We start from the raw sequence: 21,037 nt of genomic DNA, 5'->3' as shown, positions 1-21,037 counted from the left end.
CTGTTTTGCAGAAAACTATAGTTTCGATATGACAGGGAGAAATTCTACATTAAACAAGTAATTCAACTAATTTTTTGAGGAATGTTTCACACTTAAAGTCTTTTTCTTTAATTGCAGTGATTTTTTAAATGAGTATGAAAAAGGAAGGACTCCTAATCCTGACATAGTCTGCAATAAGCACATCAAATTCAGTTGCTTTTTTCATTACGCTGTGGATAATCTTGGTAAGTAATTTGGAGTTTTTTCATTTGTTTTTGAAAATCACGGATTTTCAAATTTTCAGAGATAGCCAGAAACCAAAACCTTGTAAATAGTTTCATCTTTCAGAAGGAAAGGAAGAAGTGAAAATGACAATACTTAGTCTTTCACTGAATAAGAAGGAACCTTCTGGTGAAGTACAAGTGCTGGGTCCTCGGGAGGAGAGGGTGCTTTCCCGGTGGACCAGATAAATGTGAGGACAAGCAGAGTCGACCTGAGACAGCCAGCTTCCGAAGTCCCGAGGAAAGATGTATTGCCTCACAAGCCAAAGAGTTCAAAGGTGACAAGGAGGAAGAGGAGGAGATGCTTAAAAAACAATATTCTAATATTAAATTGTTAATGACTTTAATGAGATATCATCAGCAAAAAAAAAGCATGTGGAAAACAAAAGCAGATGAGCCTGTACGTGCACCAGGAGGGTCAGAACTTTGGGAAGATGCCGAAGATAACAAAGCTTTAAAGGCCTGCTCAGAGCCAAAGAGCCCGAGATGGAGCAGACTGACTGCTCGGGGAGCCCTGGGCTGCCAGCTCCCCCACCTGTGGTTTCCGTGTGGCCTCGCACCGCTCCGGCAAGGAGAACACTCCTCAGACTGGGAGCCAAAGCCATGCAGAGAGATTGCCGCAGCCCACAGGACACAGCTAGAGCCAGGGCTACGAGGCGGTGCCTGGCCTCTTCTATCAGTGTGCCTCTAGGTTCAGCTGAGCTGAGACCTGGGTGGCCTGTGGAACTGACAGGCCCCGGGTGTCATCTGCCTCAGATCCTGCCTGGTTCTCTGTCGCAGGCTCACCCTGCCCCTCCACTGGGGCCACTCCCTGCAGGGTCAGCTTTATTTGCAGCAGCTCTGGTTCCAGACGAGATTGTGTACAGGGGAAGTTTTAGGAGCCCTCATTCGAGGCTCAAGAAACTCAATGTTTAGTCATCCTTTTTGCTAGTCATGATAAGACCTTTTCTCTTGCTTCCAAAATCGGGTTTCTGCTTTGTCCTGAGAACAAGCCTGTGGTCACTTGATTGAAGATCTGGGGTCTCTTGTTTTTCTAAGTTTGAAGCTATGTCTTGGTGGCCAGTTCTAGAAGCCTACCTTATGGTCAAGGCTCTGCCACCAGCTAGCAACTTGCCTGCCTACCAGATTTGCAGATTCTGTCTGTTGCTAAGCTTTTCTTTCTCGATTCCCTCTGCATATTGAGATGTCCTCATTTTTTTTTTAATTTAATTTTTATTTTTTAAAGATGGGGTCTCGCTATGTTGCCTGGGCTAGAGTGCGGTGGCTATTCATAGGCACAGTGCTAATGCACTATAGCAGCAGTCCCCAACCTCTTTGGTGCCAGGGACCAGTTTTGTGGGAGACAGTTTTTCCACAGACGGATGGGGGGAGGGGGAGCTCAGGAGGTGATGCGAGCCATGGGCAGTGGCTGTAAACACAGATGAAGCTTCCCTTGCTCGCCCACCGCTCACCTCCTGTTGTGCAGCCTGGTTCCTAACAGGCCACAGACCAGTACCAGTCCACGGGCCAGGAGTTGGGGACCACAGCACTGCAGCCTTGAACTTCTGGGCTCCAGTGATCCTCCCACCTCAGCTGCCTGGGTGGCTGGGACTACAGGCGAGTGCTACCTCACCTAGCTAATTTTTCTTTTTCATTTTTTGTAGACGTGCTCTCACCATGTTGCCCAGGCTGGTCTTGAACTTCTGGGCTCCAGTGATCCTCCCACCTCAGCCTGCTGGGTGGCTGGGACTACAGGCATGGGCCACCGCCCCTGACCCCATGTCTTTTTATTGAACCTTCCTAATGTTGAATTGCTTACTTAGAAATCTGTTGTGGAATTAGAGTTAAAAAAAAAAAAAAAAAAAAAAAACTTGCTTACTTAGACCACCTCGTGGTATCTGTTGCTATATTTTGTGAATTCTAGGGTCCTTTTCCTGTCCCCTGCCAGTGGGGTCAGCATAATGAGTCTCTGAAGTTCTGGGTACTGGCCTGTCAGTTTGCTCTGCCCCAGTGCAGCTCACTCTGCCATGTATGGCCACGTCCCAAGACGTAAGTCGTTAAATGCCAGGGATCCAGTGGTGTCGGCACTGTCAGCAATGACTTAGATTAGGCTTGCTGATCTGATGTATGAGTGACCTAATGGTGAGATAATGAAGATGAAAAATTGGTTCATGGAGTTAGGAGTAAAAAAAAGTCTAAAAAACAAAAACCAAAAAAGTCTTAAATTTGAATGCTGTACTAACACCAAAAACATGAAATGTAATAGAGACAATTGCTAAGTTTGCTAACCAGGTTTAATAATTAATTCTCCTAATATAAGATTGAGAGGACCTGGCTTGGTTGCCATTTGTGTGCAGAAGATCTGGGGGGCTTAGTTGCCCCCAAGCTGATGAGCCAGTTCTCTGACGTCTATTGCCGAAGCCAGCAGCAGACTGGGCGACCTTGTGGTCAGAGAATGTCTGAGAAAGGTCACGGAGTCTGCCGGAGCCTGCCCTGGCTAGGCCCAGTCTGTTACTCAGGAAAAGAGTTACAGACTGCTGGAATGTGAATTGATTTTGATTTCCAGGGTGTCTGGAAATATGTCCTCTGATGAACCGTTGAGATTACTTTGGGTCATAGTAGCAGCGGTCACGTGTGTGAGTTAGGATCACGTTCTTTGTGTGACACCCAGAGGACAAGGTTAGGGTTTGCAGGAGAAAGACCTCCTGCACAAACAGCTCTTCAGGAGAGGAATGTTTGCCTTTGGAGAGTGCCAAGCTCTCTGCCACCATAGCTTTTATTAATTCTGCAGCACAGAATAAACATACACGGAAGCTAGAGTCTGAAATCTGAGGGCTTCTAATAGACGAATCCTACGCTGTTTGTAGTATAAGTGGTTGTTCTTTAAGGAAACAGATTTAAAGTGGGTTTTTTCTCTATTGAAAACTTAGTCAAGATGTGATAATGTGTTCCTAAAGGTACTTTTTCAGGTAGTTAATATGCAGCGGTTAATTCTTGGAGTGTTTTTCTGTTTTACACTGAGCTAGTGTGGTGGGTTAAGTGTTGAATCAATTCTGCTGCACCTTTCAGGAAAAGTCTCGTGCAGTACTGCATATCTGAAATTTTCACACAATAAAAAGGTTATAGACTTACATGCCTTGGTAGGTTCTTTGACTTTTTTTGCATAATGTGAAAAGAAGAAGTTGAATATGCTGGATGGTCCTTTACTGTGATAAAAATAATACCTGTTTATTAAAAAAAAATTTAAAGTATAGAAGAATGTAAAGAAGGGGAGAAGTGTCATCTAGAATTTCACTCCCAGCATCAAAGGAATGGACCTTCTGAGATTTTTTTCTTTTTCTGTACATTAAAAGTAGTAGAATCATGGTATTATATACTTTTTCCCTACTTAACAATGTCATAGGCATTTTTCCATGTCATTAAACTCTGAAATGAGCTTTTTATACTTAAATATTTGCATGCATATCTGATTATTTCCGTAAGCTATTAATTGAATGAGTAGATGCTAACTTTTGAAAGGCTCTTAAAGGGACAGTAAAGTTTTGGAGCAAGATTGTATCAGCTTACATTAAGAGTTAAAGTCTGCATTTTAACAAGATTAAATGTGTTCCCCTATTCCTGGGATCTCGGTGGTGAACAGTAGGGTGGGCTGTCCGTGGAGACCGTCAGCGTAAGACTTCAGGTCTGCACGTGATTCTGGCACCCTTGGCTCATACCGACCCAGGCTAGCAAATGTGGGTCTACAATATGATCTTTGTGTTTTTAAAAACCTCACAGGAGCAGATGCCATTGCCACGGGTCACTATGCAAGAACTTCACTGGAAGATGAAGAAGTCTTTGAGCAGAAGCACATTAAGAGACCAGAAGGGCTTTTCAGAAATCGGTTTGAAGTTAGAAATGGTAAGTCAGAGCTTAATTCTTTGGGAACAAAGTAAAATATTTTGAAGAATGACGGTGGGTTGTGTCTGAGCCCCTGCCGTCCCTGTCTCTGTGCTCCCACTGGCTTGGGTTCCCATTTGAAAAGGTGCAGTGACCAAGAGTGGCGTTTCCCCTGAGGGCCTGCAATGGGGCAGTAAGAGGGATCCCAGCCGCCTGGTGCCAGGGCAGGGCTGGTGGAAGGTGAAATCAGAGATGTGTAATCCAGCTCTGGACACTGTGTTGGTGATCTGCACATTCCAAGAATATCTGAGGAAGCATTTGACGATGATAACTGGTTGCCATAGTTTTGCCAAGGCCTTGTAGTTTGGCATCAGGTTCTCTAGGGTGTGACCGACAGGAGCCTGCAGGTCAGGCCTCGGAGTTGTGTTTACAAAGGTGATCCACAGAAATCAGTTGATAGATGCGAGAGAGCAGAGCTTCACCTTTCTAGAAAAAAGTAAATGCCAGACAGTGAGCTGGGAAGCCGCTGGCTTGTCCTGGTGTGTGTTTGTGAAGAGAGGAATTCCCATCACTGTGGAGCAAAAAACCAAGAGGAGCTCAGAGCCACGTTTCTGCAGGGAAACTTCCATTGTTGTAGGACAGCTGAAGGGTTCTCACTCCTGACCTGCACAGCACTGCTCCACGTGTGGTCCTGCAGCCTGCCTCGCGGTCCCCTGGGGGCTGCTGAGCTCAGATCTTGGAGCCTTTTCCCGCCACACCCCCATCTGGAGAGGGTGGTCTCCGGGAGTCGGGCAGGAGTTTGCACGCACACATTTCTCGTTGCTCCTCTCAGCAGTCTCACAGGTGTGTGCTCTCATCCCACTCAAAGAGGAGGAAGCTGAGGCCTGCGTGAAGTCATTTGACGTGGGTGCCTCAGGTAGCAGAGCTGGATTCAGTCCAGGTCTGCTCAGCACCCGCAGCCCCTGCTGTTTCGGCCGTGTCAGGCCCCGCGGAGGTCTTTTCTCAGTGTCGCTGAGCCCGTCTTGAAGGCAGCAGCGATCCTGTGGCCGTGCGCTTGGTCAGGGGAGCCCCGAGTGCACCCGCAGCTGCCTGGCAGCCCCGTGTTCTCTCTCTCCCTCTCCTCCTTCCCTTCTCACAGCAGAGGGTGCTCAGGTCACCTCACTGAAGCCAGCCCAGACAAGAACGGCATCCACTTCTTTCTGGGAAGCCCTGCCTGCAGGGCGCTGGGCCCACTCCCCTAGGACACGCTTCAGTTTCAGGAAGACTGGCTCCGGCTGGTCCGCTCCCAAGGCCGGCGTTCCTAGGCCTGGCCTGTGACCGGGCAGATTCACTGCTCTGCCCACAGCAGGACCCCTGGCCTGGCGGAGCGAGCACAGGCCCAAAGCAGCCAGGGTGCGTAAATAAAGCTCCAGGACGAACGGGCCCTGGTCAGATGTTAGCTCCTTTCCTTCCTTTTCCTCTATGCTAGCTCACTTAGGGACACCAGCTTTTGTTCCCCAAACTTGTAGAATTTTGCTTTGTTTCAAAATGACTCAGAACTAAGAGAAGATGCAGTTTGCTCCCAGTATTCTGTGTTAGGCCTTTATACACACGTACACTGTTTGACTGCATTTAGTTTTGAGACAAAAAGTAGAATTTTGAAAATGAGTCTGCTTCCATAATAACTGGTTAACTGAACTCTAATTTCATTTTTCAACTGGTTTTATTGTTTGGTACACAAAAAGTAATGGCATAGAAATTGGGAAATTGGGCTCAATTTCTAGCTCCACCATACTCTACCTGCATCATTTTGGGCGAGTCACTTTAATTATCTGAGCTCAGTTTCCTCAACTTAAAATGGGGATAATTCTACTTGACTCGGGTAACGTGCGAGTCAGTGGAAGATATCAGTTACATAGAGTGCACGCACACATTGGACTGTGCCCAGCCATGAAGGGTGAGGAGGGTAGCTTGTGGGGGGGGTCTTTTAGCCCTAGACACGAGAACGGTTAGCAGAAGCCATTAGTACTGATGTTCTGCTTAGTTTTCTTCTCTTGGTCGTTGAGCTTGAAAGTGAGGAGCCTGACAGTTCTAATTACGGAAGCCCTGTGGCACGGGGACAGGGCAGATCGTGCCCAGAGGTAGAGCCGGGCCTTCTTTTCAGAACCAAGGTCATATGGACAAGATCATTCACACCTCTGCACTGTTGCCTTAAAGCCAAAAATGGTTCTTTACAATCAGATAGAGAATGTTGGAGAAACTGCAGTGGGGCCTCTGACCAATGTCAGCTTGGACTGTAAACAAAACCATTTCTACCAAGGAAGAAAGCATAGTTAAGAGGAGAGGGCTGCTGAGGGACTTTATTCTTTCCCCAGTAGTTGAACCCGGGGAATGAAGAGAGTCCTTGAAAACAACCGTGGCACAAACACATGCTGTCATTGTTAGAAAAAAGCATAGCTGACACCATTCCAGTGGAAGTTTCTGTAAGTTGCTGTCTTTCCCAATTTTGCCAAAACTGGCTGAATTTATTTTAGGCTTGTTTTTTTCTCTTCTCTTCAGAACATTTTTTCATGTGATGTTCCATCTTTGAAAATATTATCATCTAAAGTATGAACTGGAATAAATTTTTTTATCATATAAAATCTATCCTCCCTGTATTTCTTTTATAGAAGATAAATTAGAGGTGAGAGTTTATCGCAACACTATTTGCAATAGTGATTCCAAGATTTGGAATCAACCTAAGTGTCTACCAGTGAATGGATGGATGGATAAAGAAATTTGGTATATACGCACAATGGAATATTATATAGCCATAAAAAGAATGAAACTCTGACATTTATAACAATATGGATGGAACTGGAGAACATTATGTTAAGTTAAATAAGCCAAGCACAGAAAGACAAATCTCGCCTTTTCTCATATGTGGGAGCTAAATGTTAAAACAATTGATCTCAGGGAGACAGAGAGTAGAATGATGGTTACCAGGGGCTGGGAAGGGGAGCGGGACGGGGGGATAAAGTGGGGTGGTTAATGGGTGCAAAAACATACTTAGAATAAACAGGATTTTGATAGCACAACAAAGTGATACGAAGTGACTGTGAGTAACAATAAGTTAGGGTATACTTTAAAACAACTAAGAGAGAGGAACTGGACTGTTCCTAACACAAAGAAATGATACATACCTGAGGTGTGCTGGATACCCCAGTTACCCTGATTTGCTTGATACACATCATATGCCTGTATCAAAACATCACATGTACCCTAGAAATACATGTAACTGTTATGTACTGATAATAACTAACAATAAAAATATAAATAAATTAGAGGTGAGAATCTTTCTTACATTCTCTGGTGGTGGTTTTTTCCTAGTAGTCTGCTATTGAGTATTGATTTTGGCTTCTGACAGACAAGGGTAATGTGAGTAAACAGAAAGACGCTATTCAAGGTGAAATGTCATTATTTTTATTCCTGCACGTCTTTTGTTCTTTACTCTTGGCAGCGGTAAAGCTTCTTCAAGCAGCTGACAGCTTTAAAGACCAGACCTTCTTTCTCAGCCAGGTTTCCCAGGATGCCCTGAGAAGAACCATCTTCCCTCTGGGGGGATTAACGAAAGACTTTGTAAAGAAAATAGCTGCTGAGAATAGACTTCATCACGTGCTTCAGAAGAAGGAGGTATGAGTGCGTAGCTTGCCTCGATGGTGCATGTTTGCGTTCCCGGCTCCAGGGTGCAGGGAGGGCTGGGACCTCTGTGCTCAGACACCCCGTCCCTCCCCAGGACCTGACTTCAGGGGGACTTGGGGAAATAGATTGGAGGAGGGATCCTCAGACGTAGGGCAGAAGGCTCCGCTGACCCTCGGGAAGCAGCCTCCCTTCCTCTGCTTGCCCCTCGGTGGCCGGCCGCTTTCCCTGCAGCCGTGGCAGCTGGTTGGGTGCTGTGAGGCAGCGTGCCAGGTGAGCACAGGGCGGTGTGGCCCAGCACAGACTTGTGCAGTGTCATCTGCGCCAGGCACTGGGCTGCCGGGTCCCGAGGAGACAGCGACAAGCACACAGCTCCATCCCTGCCTTCACCGGCTGACAGTCAGGGGGAGACGGACAGGAAACATCACTGTAAACCTAGAGTGTCTGTGGAGGGGGTGGGAACCTGTGAGAGGAGCACCAGTGGGGTCTGATTGGGATTTTGGGATAGAGAAGCCAAGAAAGGCCTCTGGAGAAATTGCATGTAACCTGAGACCTAAAAGGTGAGTACGGCTCAGTGCCGTGTAGGAGGTTGGGAGGAACAGTCCAGATAGAAGAGTGTTCAAAGGCCCCAAGGCAAGATACATCCTGGGAGTCGACGTGCTGATGCTCACCGGTAGTCCTAGCTACCAGGGAGGCTGAGGTGGGAGGATCACTTGAGGAGTGATAGTCTACGAGTTTTAGTCTAGCCTGGGCAACATAGTGAGACCCCATCTCAAGGGAAAAAAAGAAAAAGCCCGGAGCGCTGGCTGAGCCTGGCGTAAGGGCGGGGTGCTAGGGAAGCTAGCCAGCTTGGCAGACCTCCGGTGTGCTCAGTCGAATCGGGCCATTTCAGGGTTGCCGTGGCTTTAACTCTGGCTGCTCCTTCATGTCTGTCTTCCTGGGCGTGAGCAGTACTATCTTTCACGGAGTCATTGTCCCTAGACAGCAAGCCCACCCACCATGCTCTACCTGCCCTCTCCCAGTGCTGGTCTGTGGTGGGAGCTGAGAGCGCCACAGAGGTGGACAGGGCAGGTCTAGAGGGACACAAACCGGAGAGGAAGCGATGAAGCCACTGGACAGTGCACGGTGGAGGTTTTACTCCAGCCCAGCTGGGAGGACAAGTTCTGGTCCCTGTCTCTCTCCTGCTACTCACAGTGGCCTGAAGGGCTTGACTGGGTTTAGTTTTCTTTTCTGGGGCAGCTAATGTGATGTTCTGCCACGCGAGGGTCAGACCCTGCTGGGGTGAGACACAAGACTCTGGCTGTGCGCTGTGACGGGCTGGCGTCTGAGTGTGTGGAGGACAGCCAGGCCCCTGCCCTGGAGCGCGGTGCAGGCTGAGGCCGGAGGCCCGTGTGCTCCTTGGGGCGTCAGGTGCAGCACAGCCCCTCCCCTCCCGGCCAGGCCTGCTCTGGCGCAGGATGCCCCGCGGCTCCGCTCATCTCCCGCCGGACTTCCTCTCGTTTCAGAGCATGGGCATCTGTTTTGTTGGTAAAAGAAAGTTTGAACATTTCATTCTTCAGGTGAGTGACCTTGGGGGGGAGAGGGACGGGGCCCTGCGTACTGGGCCGGGGTGCCCGTTGGTGACGGAATGCCTGTTTCCCAGTATTTGCAGCCTCGCCCTGGCAACTTTATTTCTATAGAAGACAATAAAGTCCTGGGAACACATAAAGGTAAGATGCAGCCTCTGGCTACTTCTCATCTTAAACTCCTTGAGTCACGGGGTGAGTTTCAGACCCGGGAAATTTAGATGCCTGTGGTCCCTCCCACCTTAGCAGTGAATCGCAGACGGCTCTGCGGGCTGGGCGGGGCCAGTGGGGGTGGCACGGGGCTGCATGGTGGCTTTGACTAGGGCTTTGTCCCGTTCAAGATACGGTCTCCTTAAAAGCACACTGTCTGACTTGGCAGAACTGCTCTCTGTGACTTCTGTGTAAGTCCCTGTAAACCCTGTAAATAGGATGATTTTCTCACTATATGGAGAAAATGTTAAACTACAGCAAACCCACTCTGAAGAAAAGAGCGTGGTGGCTGCACTGTGTGGCCTGGATGATGGAGGCAATGGTGGGGGCTGCTCGCTCACTCCCAGCCCAGTGTTGGGACAGGTGGCCGTTGGTAAGGATGCCTCCCGGGCGTGTGATCAGGCGAGTCTGGACCCCGTGCACGCCCGGCCGGGAGCACAGGGCTGCTCATCAGACGGGGGACGTCTCGCAGTGGGCCGTGCTTGGAGATCCTCCACCTCCTGTGGTGGCAGCAGGGCTCCCCGAGGGAGCACCCGTGGGGAGGGAGAGCTGAGTGGGGCCAGGCATGCCTGAGCCTGGAGGAGGTCACGACGTTGCTCAGGACAGAACTGCCGGCATTGTTCCCAGCCCGTCTCCAGCAGGAGGCAGCTAGATGACTAAGGCTGCTGCCTGCGGGTCCGTTGTCTGGCTCCACTGAAGTGGGTGCTGCACTGGGGTGTGTGGTAAAGCCGGTCAGGCTTCCTCTGCCTGTGCGGAGGAGGGAGGGTGCGGGGTGGGTGCTGTGCAGAGCGTGGCCACGGGGCGCTCGGGGCAGCCTCAGTGCAGCTTGCACAGTAGAGGGGCAGGGCTGGCTCTGGGGGGTGGAGAGTCGCAGCTTCTGAGTGGCCCGGCCCACCCTGGGTGGTCACGGAGTCCCCCCCACCCCATCACGGCGGTGTGATGTGCAGGTGGAGCTTACTGCCGAGCCTCAGAGAAACTGTCTTTGCACAGGTTGGTTCCTGTATACCTTGGGCCAGAAAGCTAAGATAGGCGGCCTGCGAGAGCCCTGGTACGTGGTGGAGAAGGATGGCACCAAGGGCGACGTGTTCGTGGTGAGTCTGGCTGCTGGTCCGCGTGTGGCAGAGCGCACAGTTCCCAGGACCAGGGCTTGGGGCCCTCAGGCAGCGTTGCGCGATGGTGCATCCTCCTGGGAGTGGCCCAGGGTAGCGGCAGGGTTTTGTTTAGGGTATTTATTAGGCTCCACTGCATGCTGGCCACTCTGCTTCTCCATCTCTTAATCTGTGCTATAGGTAGCTACTGCTCTGGTTTTACAAGAGAGGACAATCAGACTTAGAGACAAAGGAATTGACCGAAGGTCCTGTGGAGAGGAGGTCACCTAGGACAGTGCCTGCCCGTGTGGGATCCAGTGTCACGGTCAGGTAGACACCAGCCGGCTGAGCCAGGATCAGACCAGGCCGTCTGCCACAGCAGGGCCCTTGGCCACGGTGACCCTGGCATCTAGAGCAGGCTTTTTGGAGGGGATGAGCCTGCCTCACCCCCAGGTGACATTGCGAGGTGGTTGTCACAGCTCGGGGCATGCTCAGGGGGAACAGGTGACAGGTGCTGCTGGCATCTAGCAGGTAAGGCCAGGGCTGTTGCGGAACAGCCGTGGTGATCAGGATGGCCCGGCCCTAGCAGGCTGAGCTGCCGGCTCATGCTCTGTCACAAACACTCGGGGACGTTCTCTGAGCTGCAGCAGAGAGGCCAGCAGGCCTCAGTGCCCCCGAAGGCCCTGGGCTCGATGCACCTGGTCCTGCTTCAGAGAGGGAGGCTTGGCCAGACCCCAGAAGACCATGGAGCAGGGGCCCCAGGGCCAGCCCCAGGGAATGGAAAACTGGGTCCTCCAGGGTAGCAGTCACCCCACAGGTGGTCATAGGTGGGACCCAGAGTGAGACTTGAACTTTGAGGAGTGTTTGCAGGCTCAGACCTCACCCCTGCTTCTCAACCACTGTGGCCGTGACAAGTTACTTTCCCTCCCAGGCCTTGGTTTCCTTATCTACAAAATGGGGTACAAAGTCTCGGGAGGGGATTAAATGAATGTCCCTGGGTGAAACGTAGAATGGTGCTGTGCACAGCTGTCACTGCCTGCTTGCTGGCAGGACTGTGGTTAGTGACAGCCTACACTGAGACGGGCCCCGGGGAGGGGGACCCTCTGCTGAGGGCTACGGGGCGTCACGGGGCTTTGCGTTCCACCCGCAGGCCCCCTGGACAGACCACCCGGCCCTGTACCGGGACCTGCTTCGGACCAGCCGTGTGCACTGGATCGCAGAGGAGCCGCCCGCCACGCTGGTCCGGGACAAGATGATGGAGTGCCACTTCCGATTCCGCCACCAGATGGCACTAGGTGACTGGGCAGGAGGGAACCTGGGGCCAGATTGGGGCCGGGGCGATGAGACCTTGGGCAGGACCCCACTGGTGAGCACACATAAGATACGCAACTCCCTTGTCCTGTGCCTGCCACCGGGACAGGACCAGGAGCAGCGGGAGGCTCCAGGGGTGCTGCCCGTGCAGTGTCCGACCATGTCCCTGGCCAGACTGGTAGCTCGGAGCCCCTGGCTGTTGCCCTGTCCTCCCCCTCCGAGGGGTGTCCTTGTCCCCCATGGGTGGGTGCTCCTTCCCTGGGGCTGGCCAGACGAGCCAAGGCTCTGTCCCCTCCAAGGGCCCCTCTCTTCCATCCAGTGCCCTGCGTGCTGACCCTCAATCAGGACGGCACTGTGTGGGTGACAGCGGTGAAGGCTGTGCGGGCCCTCGCCCTGGGACAGGTGAGTAGGGGGGTGGGGGGCGAGCCTCGCTCTGCACCGTGCTCCGGAGTGGAGGGGACGCCCAGCGGGAAGGCAGGACAGGCCTCAGCCTGGGCTGTGCTGTCTGCCAGAGTGAGAGCCCCAAGCCCAGCCTCGCTCAGGAGAGGGGCGTCGGCGCTTGGCTCCACGGTGGAACTCCTGGCGTGGGAGGGCTCGTGGTGGCAGTGTGCTGTGTGCCCTGGGAGGATGGCATCGCACGTCGGCCCACCAGGCATCTGGTGTGCAGGTGCTGAGGCCAAAAGGGGACGTGGATGCCCAGGTCCCACAGCCACTGAGGGCGGAGCCAGCCCTGAAGCTGGGGCTCCTTCTGTCCCAGCAACAAGGACAGGAAGAGGCTTGTGCTCATGGAGGCAGAGGAACGGGAGCCCTGCCAGGCAGAGTGGGCAGGACTCTGAGGATGTGGGCCCCGGCGGCAGGAGGGTTGCAGTGTGGGCTGAGGACTCTCCTAGGGCAGGTGGCTGGGGTCGGGGGTTATGTAGGGGAACGTGAAGCTTCCTCGGCCTCCCACCCCCTTACCTGTAGTCACAGATGCTGGTTCAGAGAGGCCTGCGACTGTCCCACTCAGGGAAGCAGATGTTGACCCCGAACTGCCCTCCCTAATGCAGCTGCTGGGAGCACCCCTCAGGAGCCCGGGCTGGTCGAGCACGGCCCTGCACGCTCCTGCTCCTGTCTCATCTCAGCCAGTAGGGGCCGGCCCAGCGCCGGTTCCCTGTGGCACCCCCGACACCAGGGCCTCTCTCTCCTCCAGTTTGCCGTGTTCTACAAAGGGGGTGAGTGCCTGGGCAGTGGGAAGATCCTGCGGTTGGGGCCATCTGCCTACACGCTCCAGAAGGGCCAGAGCAAAGCCAACGTGGCCACGGAGGGCCCAGGGGATGGCCCAGGCCGGTGTCCCTCGCGCTGAAAGAGGCTGAGCTGCTGAGAGGAGTTCTGGCAGAACAGAGCTGAGGGCCGGGCGGCCAGTGGGCAGTCCGGTCTCTGAGAGCCTTGCTGCTGCTGGACTAGGAGAGGTCAGGCCGGGCAAGGCTCCGCAGGGCCTGGAGAGCCCCAGGGAGAGCCCGTCTCCTGGCCAAAAGCATTTGCGGGCAGGTGGGTCTGTCCCAAGGGCCCTGTTTGTAGAGCTCCTCTTGCACTGCCCGTGGAAGCCCTTCCCACCTTCAAGGGGACCTGCAGAGGGGGCTGCAGGGACAGGACAGTGTTGGAATAAAAAGTCTTTTGGAGACATCGAGTCCGACTGTTGCCTCCAGAGGGGCCTAGGAGAGCCAGGCTAAGGTGGGGACTCTACACCGCGGGGCTCAGGGGTGTAAAGGCAGGGGGACCATGTGGGGAGAGCTGTCAGCCTCTCCTTTGGCCGTACCAGGGTCCCCACTGCTCGGTCTAAGGGTCCAGAAGCCTGGACCCCTGTCCTTGGCTTCCTTCCTCTATCTGGGTACTTTGTGGGTACTTCAAGACAGGCTCCTGTGGGGACTAGAAGGTTCTAGGCTAGAGGCAGCACCTTCCGCCCACACTGAGCACCAGCTGGTCAGTGGGTCAGACAGGGCCCTGCCCCCATGCTGAATGGATATGGGGAGTGTCCCCTCCCTGCCTCACTGGGTCCTCACCCTCAGCTCCGAGGCCACCGGGACTGAGTAACAGGGCTGCTAGTGGCAACAGGGACAGATCCCAGGTCAAGCACCCTGGGGTCACAGCTGCCTCCTCCTTCCCTGCCAGCTAAGCACCTACCTTGTCGGGTGTGAGCACTCATGTGCTGCGCTGGGGCTGCAGGCACGTGGGGATGAGCACATCTGTGTACATGAGCCGCAGGGCCTCAGCTCAGCCTGACCACAAGGGAGCGAGGATCCGGTGCCCACGCCTCGGCCTGGGCAGCAGAGCCTGGTCTTTCCCGACGAGGGTTTTGAGCAGCAGAGCGATGGCACCCGGGGTATGGTTTTAGAGACAGCCCCTCTGGCCCCTGAAGGACAGATGGAAAGGGACAAGAGGGGACCAGGTAGACAGCCACAGAAGTTGTCTGGGGAGAGGGGTTGGGTCCAGGGAGGACAAAGGTGGAGGAACTGACGACTGGGATGGTCCTCAGCACAGGGCTGAGATGGCCAGGACAGCAGGGCATGGTCGCATGTCCTGCCCACACGCCCTTGGCTCCCACTGGCACATGGGGTGGAGCGCGGCCACTGAGCCCAGCACTTGTCCTGCCTGCTGCCCGGGACGGAAGGAGGAAGGGGGATGGGGGCCTGTCTCCTCTGACCAAGGCTGGACAGCACACTCGGACTTTAGGTCTTGTGTGGTGGCACAGGTGAGGGGCTGGGCCTGCGGTGGGCCGAGAGGCTGTGGGGCGTGGGGCATTGCACGACGGGAAGCCCCTGCATGAACCACAGCATGGAACTGGCACGCGGACACCCAGGCTCCAGTGGAGCTGGGGAGGAGGTGGGGCACAGCCTGCGGGGAGGACTCTAACCTCTGCCCCAGGATGGAATTACTGCATCCCACTGTCCCCTGCCTTCAGCCCCTGAAAGCCACACATGGAGCAAGAGCTCAAGACCAGGCAGAGCAGCTAGAAAGCGGTGGCCTCCCTGCCCGCAGAGCGAAACACGAGGATGTTCATGGATACCGGGAGCAGGGGCTGCCCTGTCCTCCCTCTGGGCAAGGAGGGAGCACCTCATCCTCAGACTGTGACCCTTGCCGTAACCTCTGGCTGCCAGTCTACCCGGTCCCCTCCTGTCCCCTTCCATCTGTGCTTCAGGGGCCAGAGGGGCTGTCTCTAGAACCATACCTCAGGTACCGTCGCTCCTCTGCTCAAAACCCTCGTCCGGAAGGAAGGCGGCTCCCGCAGCCCCAGGCCCTACTGCCCAGGCCGAGGCGTGGGCCACCGCGGTCCTCGCTCTCTTGTGGTCAGGCTGAGCTGAGGCCCTGGGGCTCGTGTACACAGATGTGCTTGTCCCCGAGTGCCTGCAAACCCTGGTTAGCGTCTCCTCCCTGTCCTGGGGGTGGGCCCCCGCCCGCCTGCCCTCTCGCATCCCCCCAGCCTCGGCCCTCCCCACCGTCCCCGCACCCCCTTCCTGTAGCCAAGGCCCCACCGGGCAGGGAGCGTCCCGGGAGGACAGCAGCCCTCACTGGTGAGACCAGGAAGAGCCAGGAAAGGGCTGTGCCGCCCGGGCAGACAAGTGCTGGCCAGGGGGACCAGACAGGCCCCGGGGGACCCTTGGCCCAGCTGGGCATGGTGGCTGGGCTGAAGGCCCATCTTTGTTCCACCAGCTTGAAGCTCAGCACAGAGACTCCCTGGGCTCAAGTTTCCCCTGACTTACTGCCATGGCTGGCTGGACCCCATGCCTGGGAACTGAGGTCGGGAGAGTCCCCTTGGTACCCACTCTGTGCTGCGCTACGCTGACCCTCCCAAGGGGCAGAAGTCAGCGTGGATCCCAGGCAGGCCAAGGGTGAGGCTGCCCTGGGTGGGCCCTGCTGGCTCTGCCAGGCTGCCAGCCTCAGGGCCTGCACGTTGGCCAGTGGAGGAGGAGAGGGGGCACACACCTGCCTCCCAACCAGCAAGGCTGCCCTCTCTGCAGTGGGCACAGCTGCCGGCGTCCCCTCGAGGCCACCAGCAACTCTGGAGGGCTCTTGGGGGAATGCCGCAGAGATTAGCAGAAGCTGCTGGCCAGGGCATGCCACTGGGCCAAGTCCATGGGCTGGACTTTCTGGCCTCCTTCTGCCCTCCCCAGGCATCTGGGGGCCAGCAGACTCCACAGGCTGTACCCCTCCGATGACCTGGGCAGGCCAGAGGGACAGGGCTGGGAAGTAGCCCTCTTCCCTCCACGGGCACCCCCAGTGGCCAGGCCCTAGCCACCTGCCACAACTACCGATCAAGAGAGAAGGGGGGCCAGGCACCGTGGTTCAGGCCTGTAATCCTAGTGCTCTGGGAGGCTGAGGTGGGAGGATCACATGAGGCAGGAGTTCAAGACCACCCTGAGCAGGAGCGAGACCCTGTCTCTACTAAAATAGAAAAAAAAACCAGCCAGGCATGGGGGCATGTGCCTGTAGTCCCAGCTACTCTGGTAGACTGAGGCAGGTGGATTGTTTGAGCAGCCTGAGCAAGAGCGAGATCCTGTCTCTACTAAAAGTAGAAAGAAATTATATGGACAACTAAAAGTATATATAGAAAAAATTAGCTGGGTATAGTGGCACACACCTGCAGTCCCAGCTACTCGGGAGGCTGAGGCAGGAGGATCACTTCAGCCTAGGAGTTTGAGGTTGCTGTGAGTGAGGCTGATGCCACGGCACTCTAGCCTGGGCAACAGAGTGAGACTCTGTCTCGAAAAGAAAAGAAAAGAAAAGAAAACCCAGCCAGGCATGGGGGCATGTGCCTGTAGTCCCAGCTACCCTGGAGGCTGAGGCAGGAGAATCACTTCAGCCCAGGAGTTTAAGGTTGCAGTGAGCTGTGATGACACCACTGCACTGTACTCTAGCCCAGTGACAGAGTGAGAGCCTGTCTCAAACAAACAAACAAAAAAGATGGGGAGGGAAATGAAAACAGCGTAGTCTGGGCCCAGAGCTGGATGCTGTCCACACCTTCTCCCTGCTCACAACATCAGTGAAAGCATCGCCCTCGCTGTTCCCTCCTCCCCACGTTGTTCCCGGAGTGATCCCGGTGAGACACGGATCCTGGGACGGCGCCCCTGCCTCACCTGACACCAGGGTGGCTCCTTCCCCAGGCCCGAGCGGGTTTCAGACACGCTCAGCCTGCCGTCCGCCCACAGCCCGGCTCCAGCGCTGCCTGTGCCCTGGCAGCCTCCCCAGGCCTGGTCACCTCCTGCCTCCCTGGGGTCTTCACACACCTGCGTCCGGGGCGGAGTCTGGAGCGAGGCTAAAGCCATGAGCGGTGAGGGCCACGCCTGGCTGGGGCAGTCTGGATGTTCTGTGGGTGGGCGACATTCATGATATTCACGCTGTTGTCTGTGCTCACCCGTGCCACAGAGGGGGCGTGCTCTGTCCTGCCCCTGGCCGTCTGCTCCTGGTCTCCGTGAAATGGCTGCAGCCCTCGGGGGACACCCAGGCTCTCCCAGCACCAGGGCTGCGTTCGCTTTCTCAAACACTCCTAGTGCTTCCTCGTCAGTCCTGGCTTTGGGTTGAGGTGTGTTGTGTCACATTCACTACTGAGCACAGGAAAGCAGACGTTAGCAGGTGTGTCGAGGAGGAAGCGACACTCGAAAATGCCTTTGGCTTTGGGGGTGTTCGTGGGCTGCTTTTCCCTTTCCTCCCTCAGACTAGCCCCGGGGTGGCCCTGAGCTCTGGCACCGTGCAGCCACCGGGCAAGGACTCCAAAGGGGCGCTGTGGGCTGAGGACTGCTGGGGGGTCCCCGTTTTCCCCTCTGCTTTCACTACTTTTCCCAGGTCGGGGGCACACTGGGGTGGCAGTGTGGGACAGGGCAGGTGGCTGGAACTTGGGGAGAAACCTACCTTCCTGACAGAGGAACAAGGAAACGAGCCCCAGGGTTAGAGTGAGGCAGAGCCCAGGAGGAGGGAGCAGGGGACGCAGACCCAGCCTGGGTCTCCACACGGCCGGCCACATCCTTGCTTGGGGTTAGCCGGCAAAGCCTCGGGCCTGGCCGCACCCACAGAAGGTGGCGGAGCTGCTGGTGGAACCTAACTGGGCTGCTCGCTGCGGAAACAGACAAAATCACGTCTAAAATGAGGGCTGCAGCATGGGCCCGGAGGCTCACTGCGTTCCAAGTGACCAAGGAGGCTTCAACTCAAATCACTCAGCATACAACGAACCAGGAAAATGCCAAGAGAAAAGGCAGATTTCAGCCCCAGGATGGCCCAGATGTTCAAATTTTCAGGATTTGAACAGGATTTTCAGCAGCCTTAGTTCTAACCTTGCTCCATGAGGTCAAGGGAAATGCTCTTGGCCTAAGTCCCCAGCAGAGCAGTAGAAAGTATAAGAAGGAACCAAATGGAAATTTCAAAGCTTAAAATTACAACATATGAAATAAGAAATTCACTGAATGAGCTCAGTAGCAAAATGGAGACAAGGGAAAAATGAGTGAACTTAAGGCTGGATCAGCGGAAACAATCAAGTCTGAAGAATAAGAGAGAAAATCGAACGGAAAAGATGAAGAGCCTCAGGGACCTGCACGACAACATGGAAAGGTCTAAGGTGCTCACGGGAGCTGCAGGAGGAAGAGGTTAGTGCAGGAAACAAAGTGGAAGAAATAATAGCTACAGATTTCTCTAATTTGATGAGACATTCATTTACATGTTCAAGAGTCTCAGGAACCCCCGAACGGGGCCATCAAGCTGCGGCAGGCCTGCAGGGAGTGGACAGAACGTTCCGGTAGGCGACTCCACCCGCCCCTCCTCTGCATCCTGTGACCGTCCCATCCACGGCTGCCTTAGCCAGGGCGGGGGTGGAGGGAGGGAGAAAAACCCGCACAGCAGAAATACAAATTCAAAAAATCTTAATTTATTGTAGACTCTTCTCATTTGCGTTGTAATTCCAGTGTTCTGAACATTAATAAATATACATTTGTTAAAAACCTCCAGTGTCTAATCTCTTTCATAAAGTCTTAAGTAATAAAAATAGGTTTAAATTTTTCCTGTCTTAATAAAACGGACAGTTGTTTTTTGGTAACATTTCTGATCAAATTGAAAACTGCACCTCAAGGGGCGAAATCCAGTTGCAGAACAGTGAGCGACCACACGGAAGCAGAGTGTTCAAAGACTTACAAACAGCAAAACCCTGTTTGTACTCAGAAAACGTCTGGTCGGTGGCGGGCGTTTGCCGAGACCGTCCTTTGTAGCTTCGGGAGGCCACTCACCGTTAAGGCACATTTACGTGAATAATTCACGCGGGCTGAGGACTCCGGGCTCCCCTTTCACCCTCCTTGGACTCCTTTCAGAGCTGCCGTCCCTGTCTCGTGGAGTCATCTGTTAACAATGCTCACATTTTCATCTGAGTGAAATTTAAAATTTAAGACTTATAGAAATCTTTGCATTTTACTTGATTTTCGTCCTATTTTATGGTTTCCCATATTTGGAAGCAGCTGTGCTGATCATTTATTTGCTGAACAAAGGAAACACTGGAATAAAACGTGTCTGAATAGTTCTGGGCCCCATTCCACAGCGCCCCGGGCCACGCTGTGCCAACTGCCCACAGTGGGATGGTCACAGCCGGCGCTTGGTATGAGTTTCCAGAAACAGTTCGGTAACCATTGAAAAGTGTGGCTGTGGCTTTGTCCCTCTGCACAATTGGCCATTTGAAGCAAAATGAAGTAATTGGTCAGACTCGGGGGGTGGGACCCCAGCCTGCCTGGGGATCCTTGGAGTCTCAGAGAGCCAGAAAATTGGCAGGAACGAATGTGACCCCTGGAAGACCTCATGCCTCCGTCTGAATCGGGAACGTGTGAATGCTTTCGGGTCCCACCGGGAGCAAGAGCACAGGAACAAAGAAATGCCCCACCTGCAGTCCCATGCCACCTGGGAAGGGCTCCAGACAGGGCGCCGGGCCCAGAGTAGGGCCTGGCGAGGGGTGGGGGTGGCGGCCAGGGACTGACTGGGTGTGACAGTACAGCCATGTGGCGACAGCGTTCCACGCTGACCTCAGCAGGGCTTCTCCAGCCTCCCGGGCCCAGGCTGCCCTGTCCAGGGTCCGCCCGTCGGGCAGATGGGAGCTGAGGGCAGACACGTGCGACAGCAAAGGCGCTGGGAGTCTGGGCAGCAGGTGATGCCCGCAGGTCCTCACTGACTGGCCAAAGGCAGCTGCAGGGACTTTGAACAACTTGATTTTAACCTCACTGCGGACGTACTTTCCACCTGTGTTCTGCCCGGACACCAGTGGTGTCGGCACGTGCCAGATTCAAGTACAGCTGTGCAATCTTCCTTACGTAAGAAACAGTGAGAGATCATCCCACGGGTCTCTCAGCATCAACAGAGTCAGGACTTGCAAAACATACATAGGTCTTCACCTCCTCAGAGTCCCGTACAAATACATCAAAGTATCTACACCTTTCAACATCGCGAAGTAAGCTGCTTTAAGACAAGCGTGCCTCTGCGAAGGGCTGTCCAGGCTGCTGGCCGCGTGCCTGGACCGCAGGGAGATGCCTCCGTGGGCGGCCAGACCTCAGTCTTTGGTCTGTGCCCGGCATCCGCGAGCTGTGGCAAGCTGTAGGGCCTGGCCTGGTGGCCAGCGGCACGGTTTTGGCTCTGTGTGCGCCCGCCCGGGAGTCCACGCCTCCCTCCCGCCTGCGGCCTTTGGCACTTGTCACGGGGCTGACTAGTCCTGAGCCCTGGGAGAGCTGAGGGCCTTGTGTGTGGACTGTCAGTTGTGGGGGGGCCATTCTGGGGACCCCCCCACACCCAGGACCTGCTTCACGCCATGGACAGTGGTCCCGTGGGCTCCAAGGTCCCAGGGCTCGACGGCGCAGCAGCCTATGTGGAGGTGAGGGGCTCGCCTCCCGGGTTCCTGACGGTTCAAACTGAGGTTTCGTTACTGCCTCTGCACGTGGGAAGAAGCCAGCAGGCAGGGGGAAGGTCAGTGAGGATGGTAGCCGGGTGGGGTCCGAGGTCACGCAGGGGCAGAATCCCCCCAATCAGGGAGAGGGGACACCGGGGGGCTCCAGGGAAGGCAAGCTGAGGCTAGGCACAGCTAGCCTGGAGGGCAGAG

The 21,037-nt window shown here is 54.6% G+C and overlaps 2 protein-coding genes across 9 annotated transcripts in view; one reads left to right on the top strand and one right to left on the bottom strand.

Annotated features, from left to right (window-relative positions):
- TRMU (tRNA mitochondrial 2-thiouridylase) overlaps positions 1-21,037 on the top strand; it is a 37,881-nt gene that overhangs the window by 6,241 nt on the left and 10,603 nt on the right. For 3 of the 8 annotated variants that reach the window (XR_006735661.1, XR_006735660.1, XM_045552767.1), the window contains exons 3-10: positions 118-224; positions 4,017-4,139; positions 7,597-7,769; positions 9,281-9,334; positions 9,418-9,484; positions 10,541-10,641; positions 11,789-11,933; positions 12,269-12,351. Coding sequence is in view for 6 of the 8 variants with exons in the window: in XM_045552767.1 (XP_045408723.1) it covers positions 118-224; positions 4,017-4,139; positions 7,597-7,769; positions 9,281-9,334; positions 9,418-9,484; positions 10,541-10,641; positions 11,789-11,933; positions 12,269-12,351 (853 nt within the window). In the remaining 2 variants the exon portion in view is untranslated. Of the gene's footprint in view, positions 1-117; positions 225-4,016; positions 4,140-7,596; positions 7,770-9,280; positions 9,335-9,417; positions 9,485-10,540; positions 10,642-11,788; positions 11,934-12,268; positions 13,610-21,037 lie in introns of those variants that run through there. The other 5 variants (XM_045552766.1, XM_045552769.1, XM_045552765.1 and 2 more) reach the window with 5 other exon arrangements.
- CELSR1 (cadherin EGF LAG seven-pass G-type receptor 1) overlaps positions 18,823-21,037 on the bottom strand; it is a 137,403-nt gene continuing 135,188 nt past the window's right edge. The window contains exon 35 of the mRNA XM_045552772.1: positions 18,823-20,869. Within this exon, the coding sequence (XP_045408728.1) occupies positions 20,845-20,869 (25 nt within the window). The 3' untranslated portion in view covers positions 18,823-20,844. The remainder of the gene's footprint in view (positions 20,870-21,037) is intronic.

The sequence above is a fragment of the Lemur catta genome, chromosome 6 (assembly GCF_020740605.2).
Source record: "Lemur catta isolate mLemCat1 chromosome 6, mLemCat1.pri, whole genome shotgun sequence".
Classification (NCBI taxonomy): Eukaryota; Metazoa; Chordata; class Mammalia; order Primates; family Lemuridae; genus Lemur; species Lemur catta.
The sequence above is the reverse complement of the archived record's forward strand: the minus strand, read 5'-3'. Positions and strand labels throughout refer to the sequence as shown.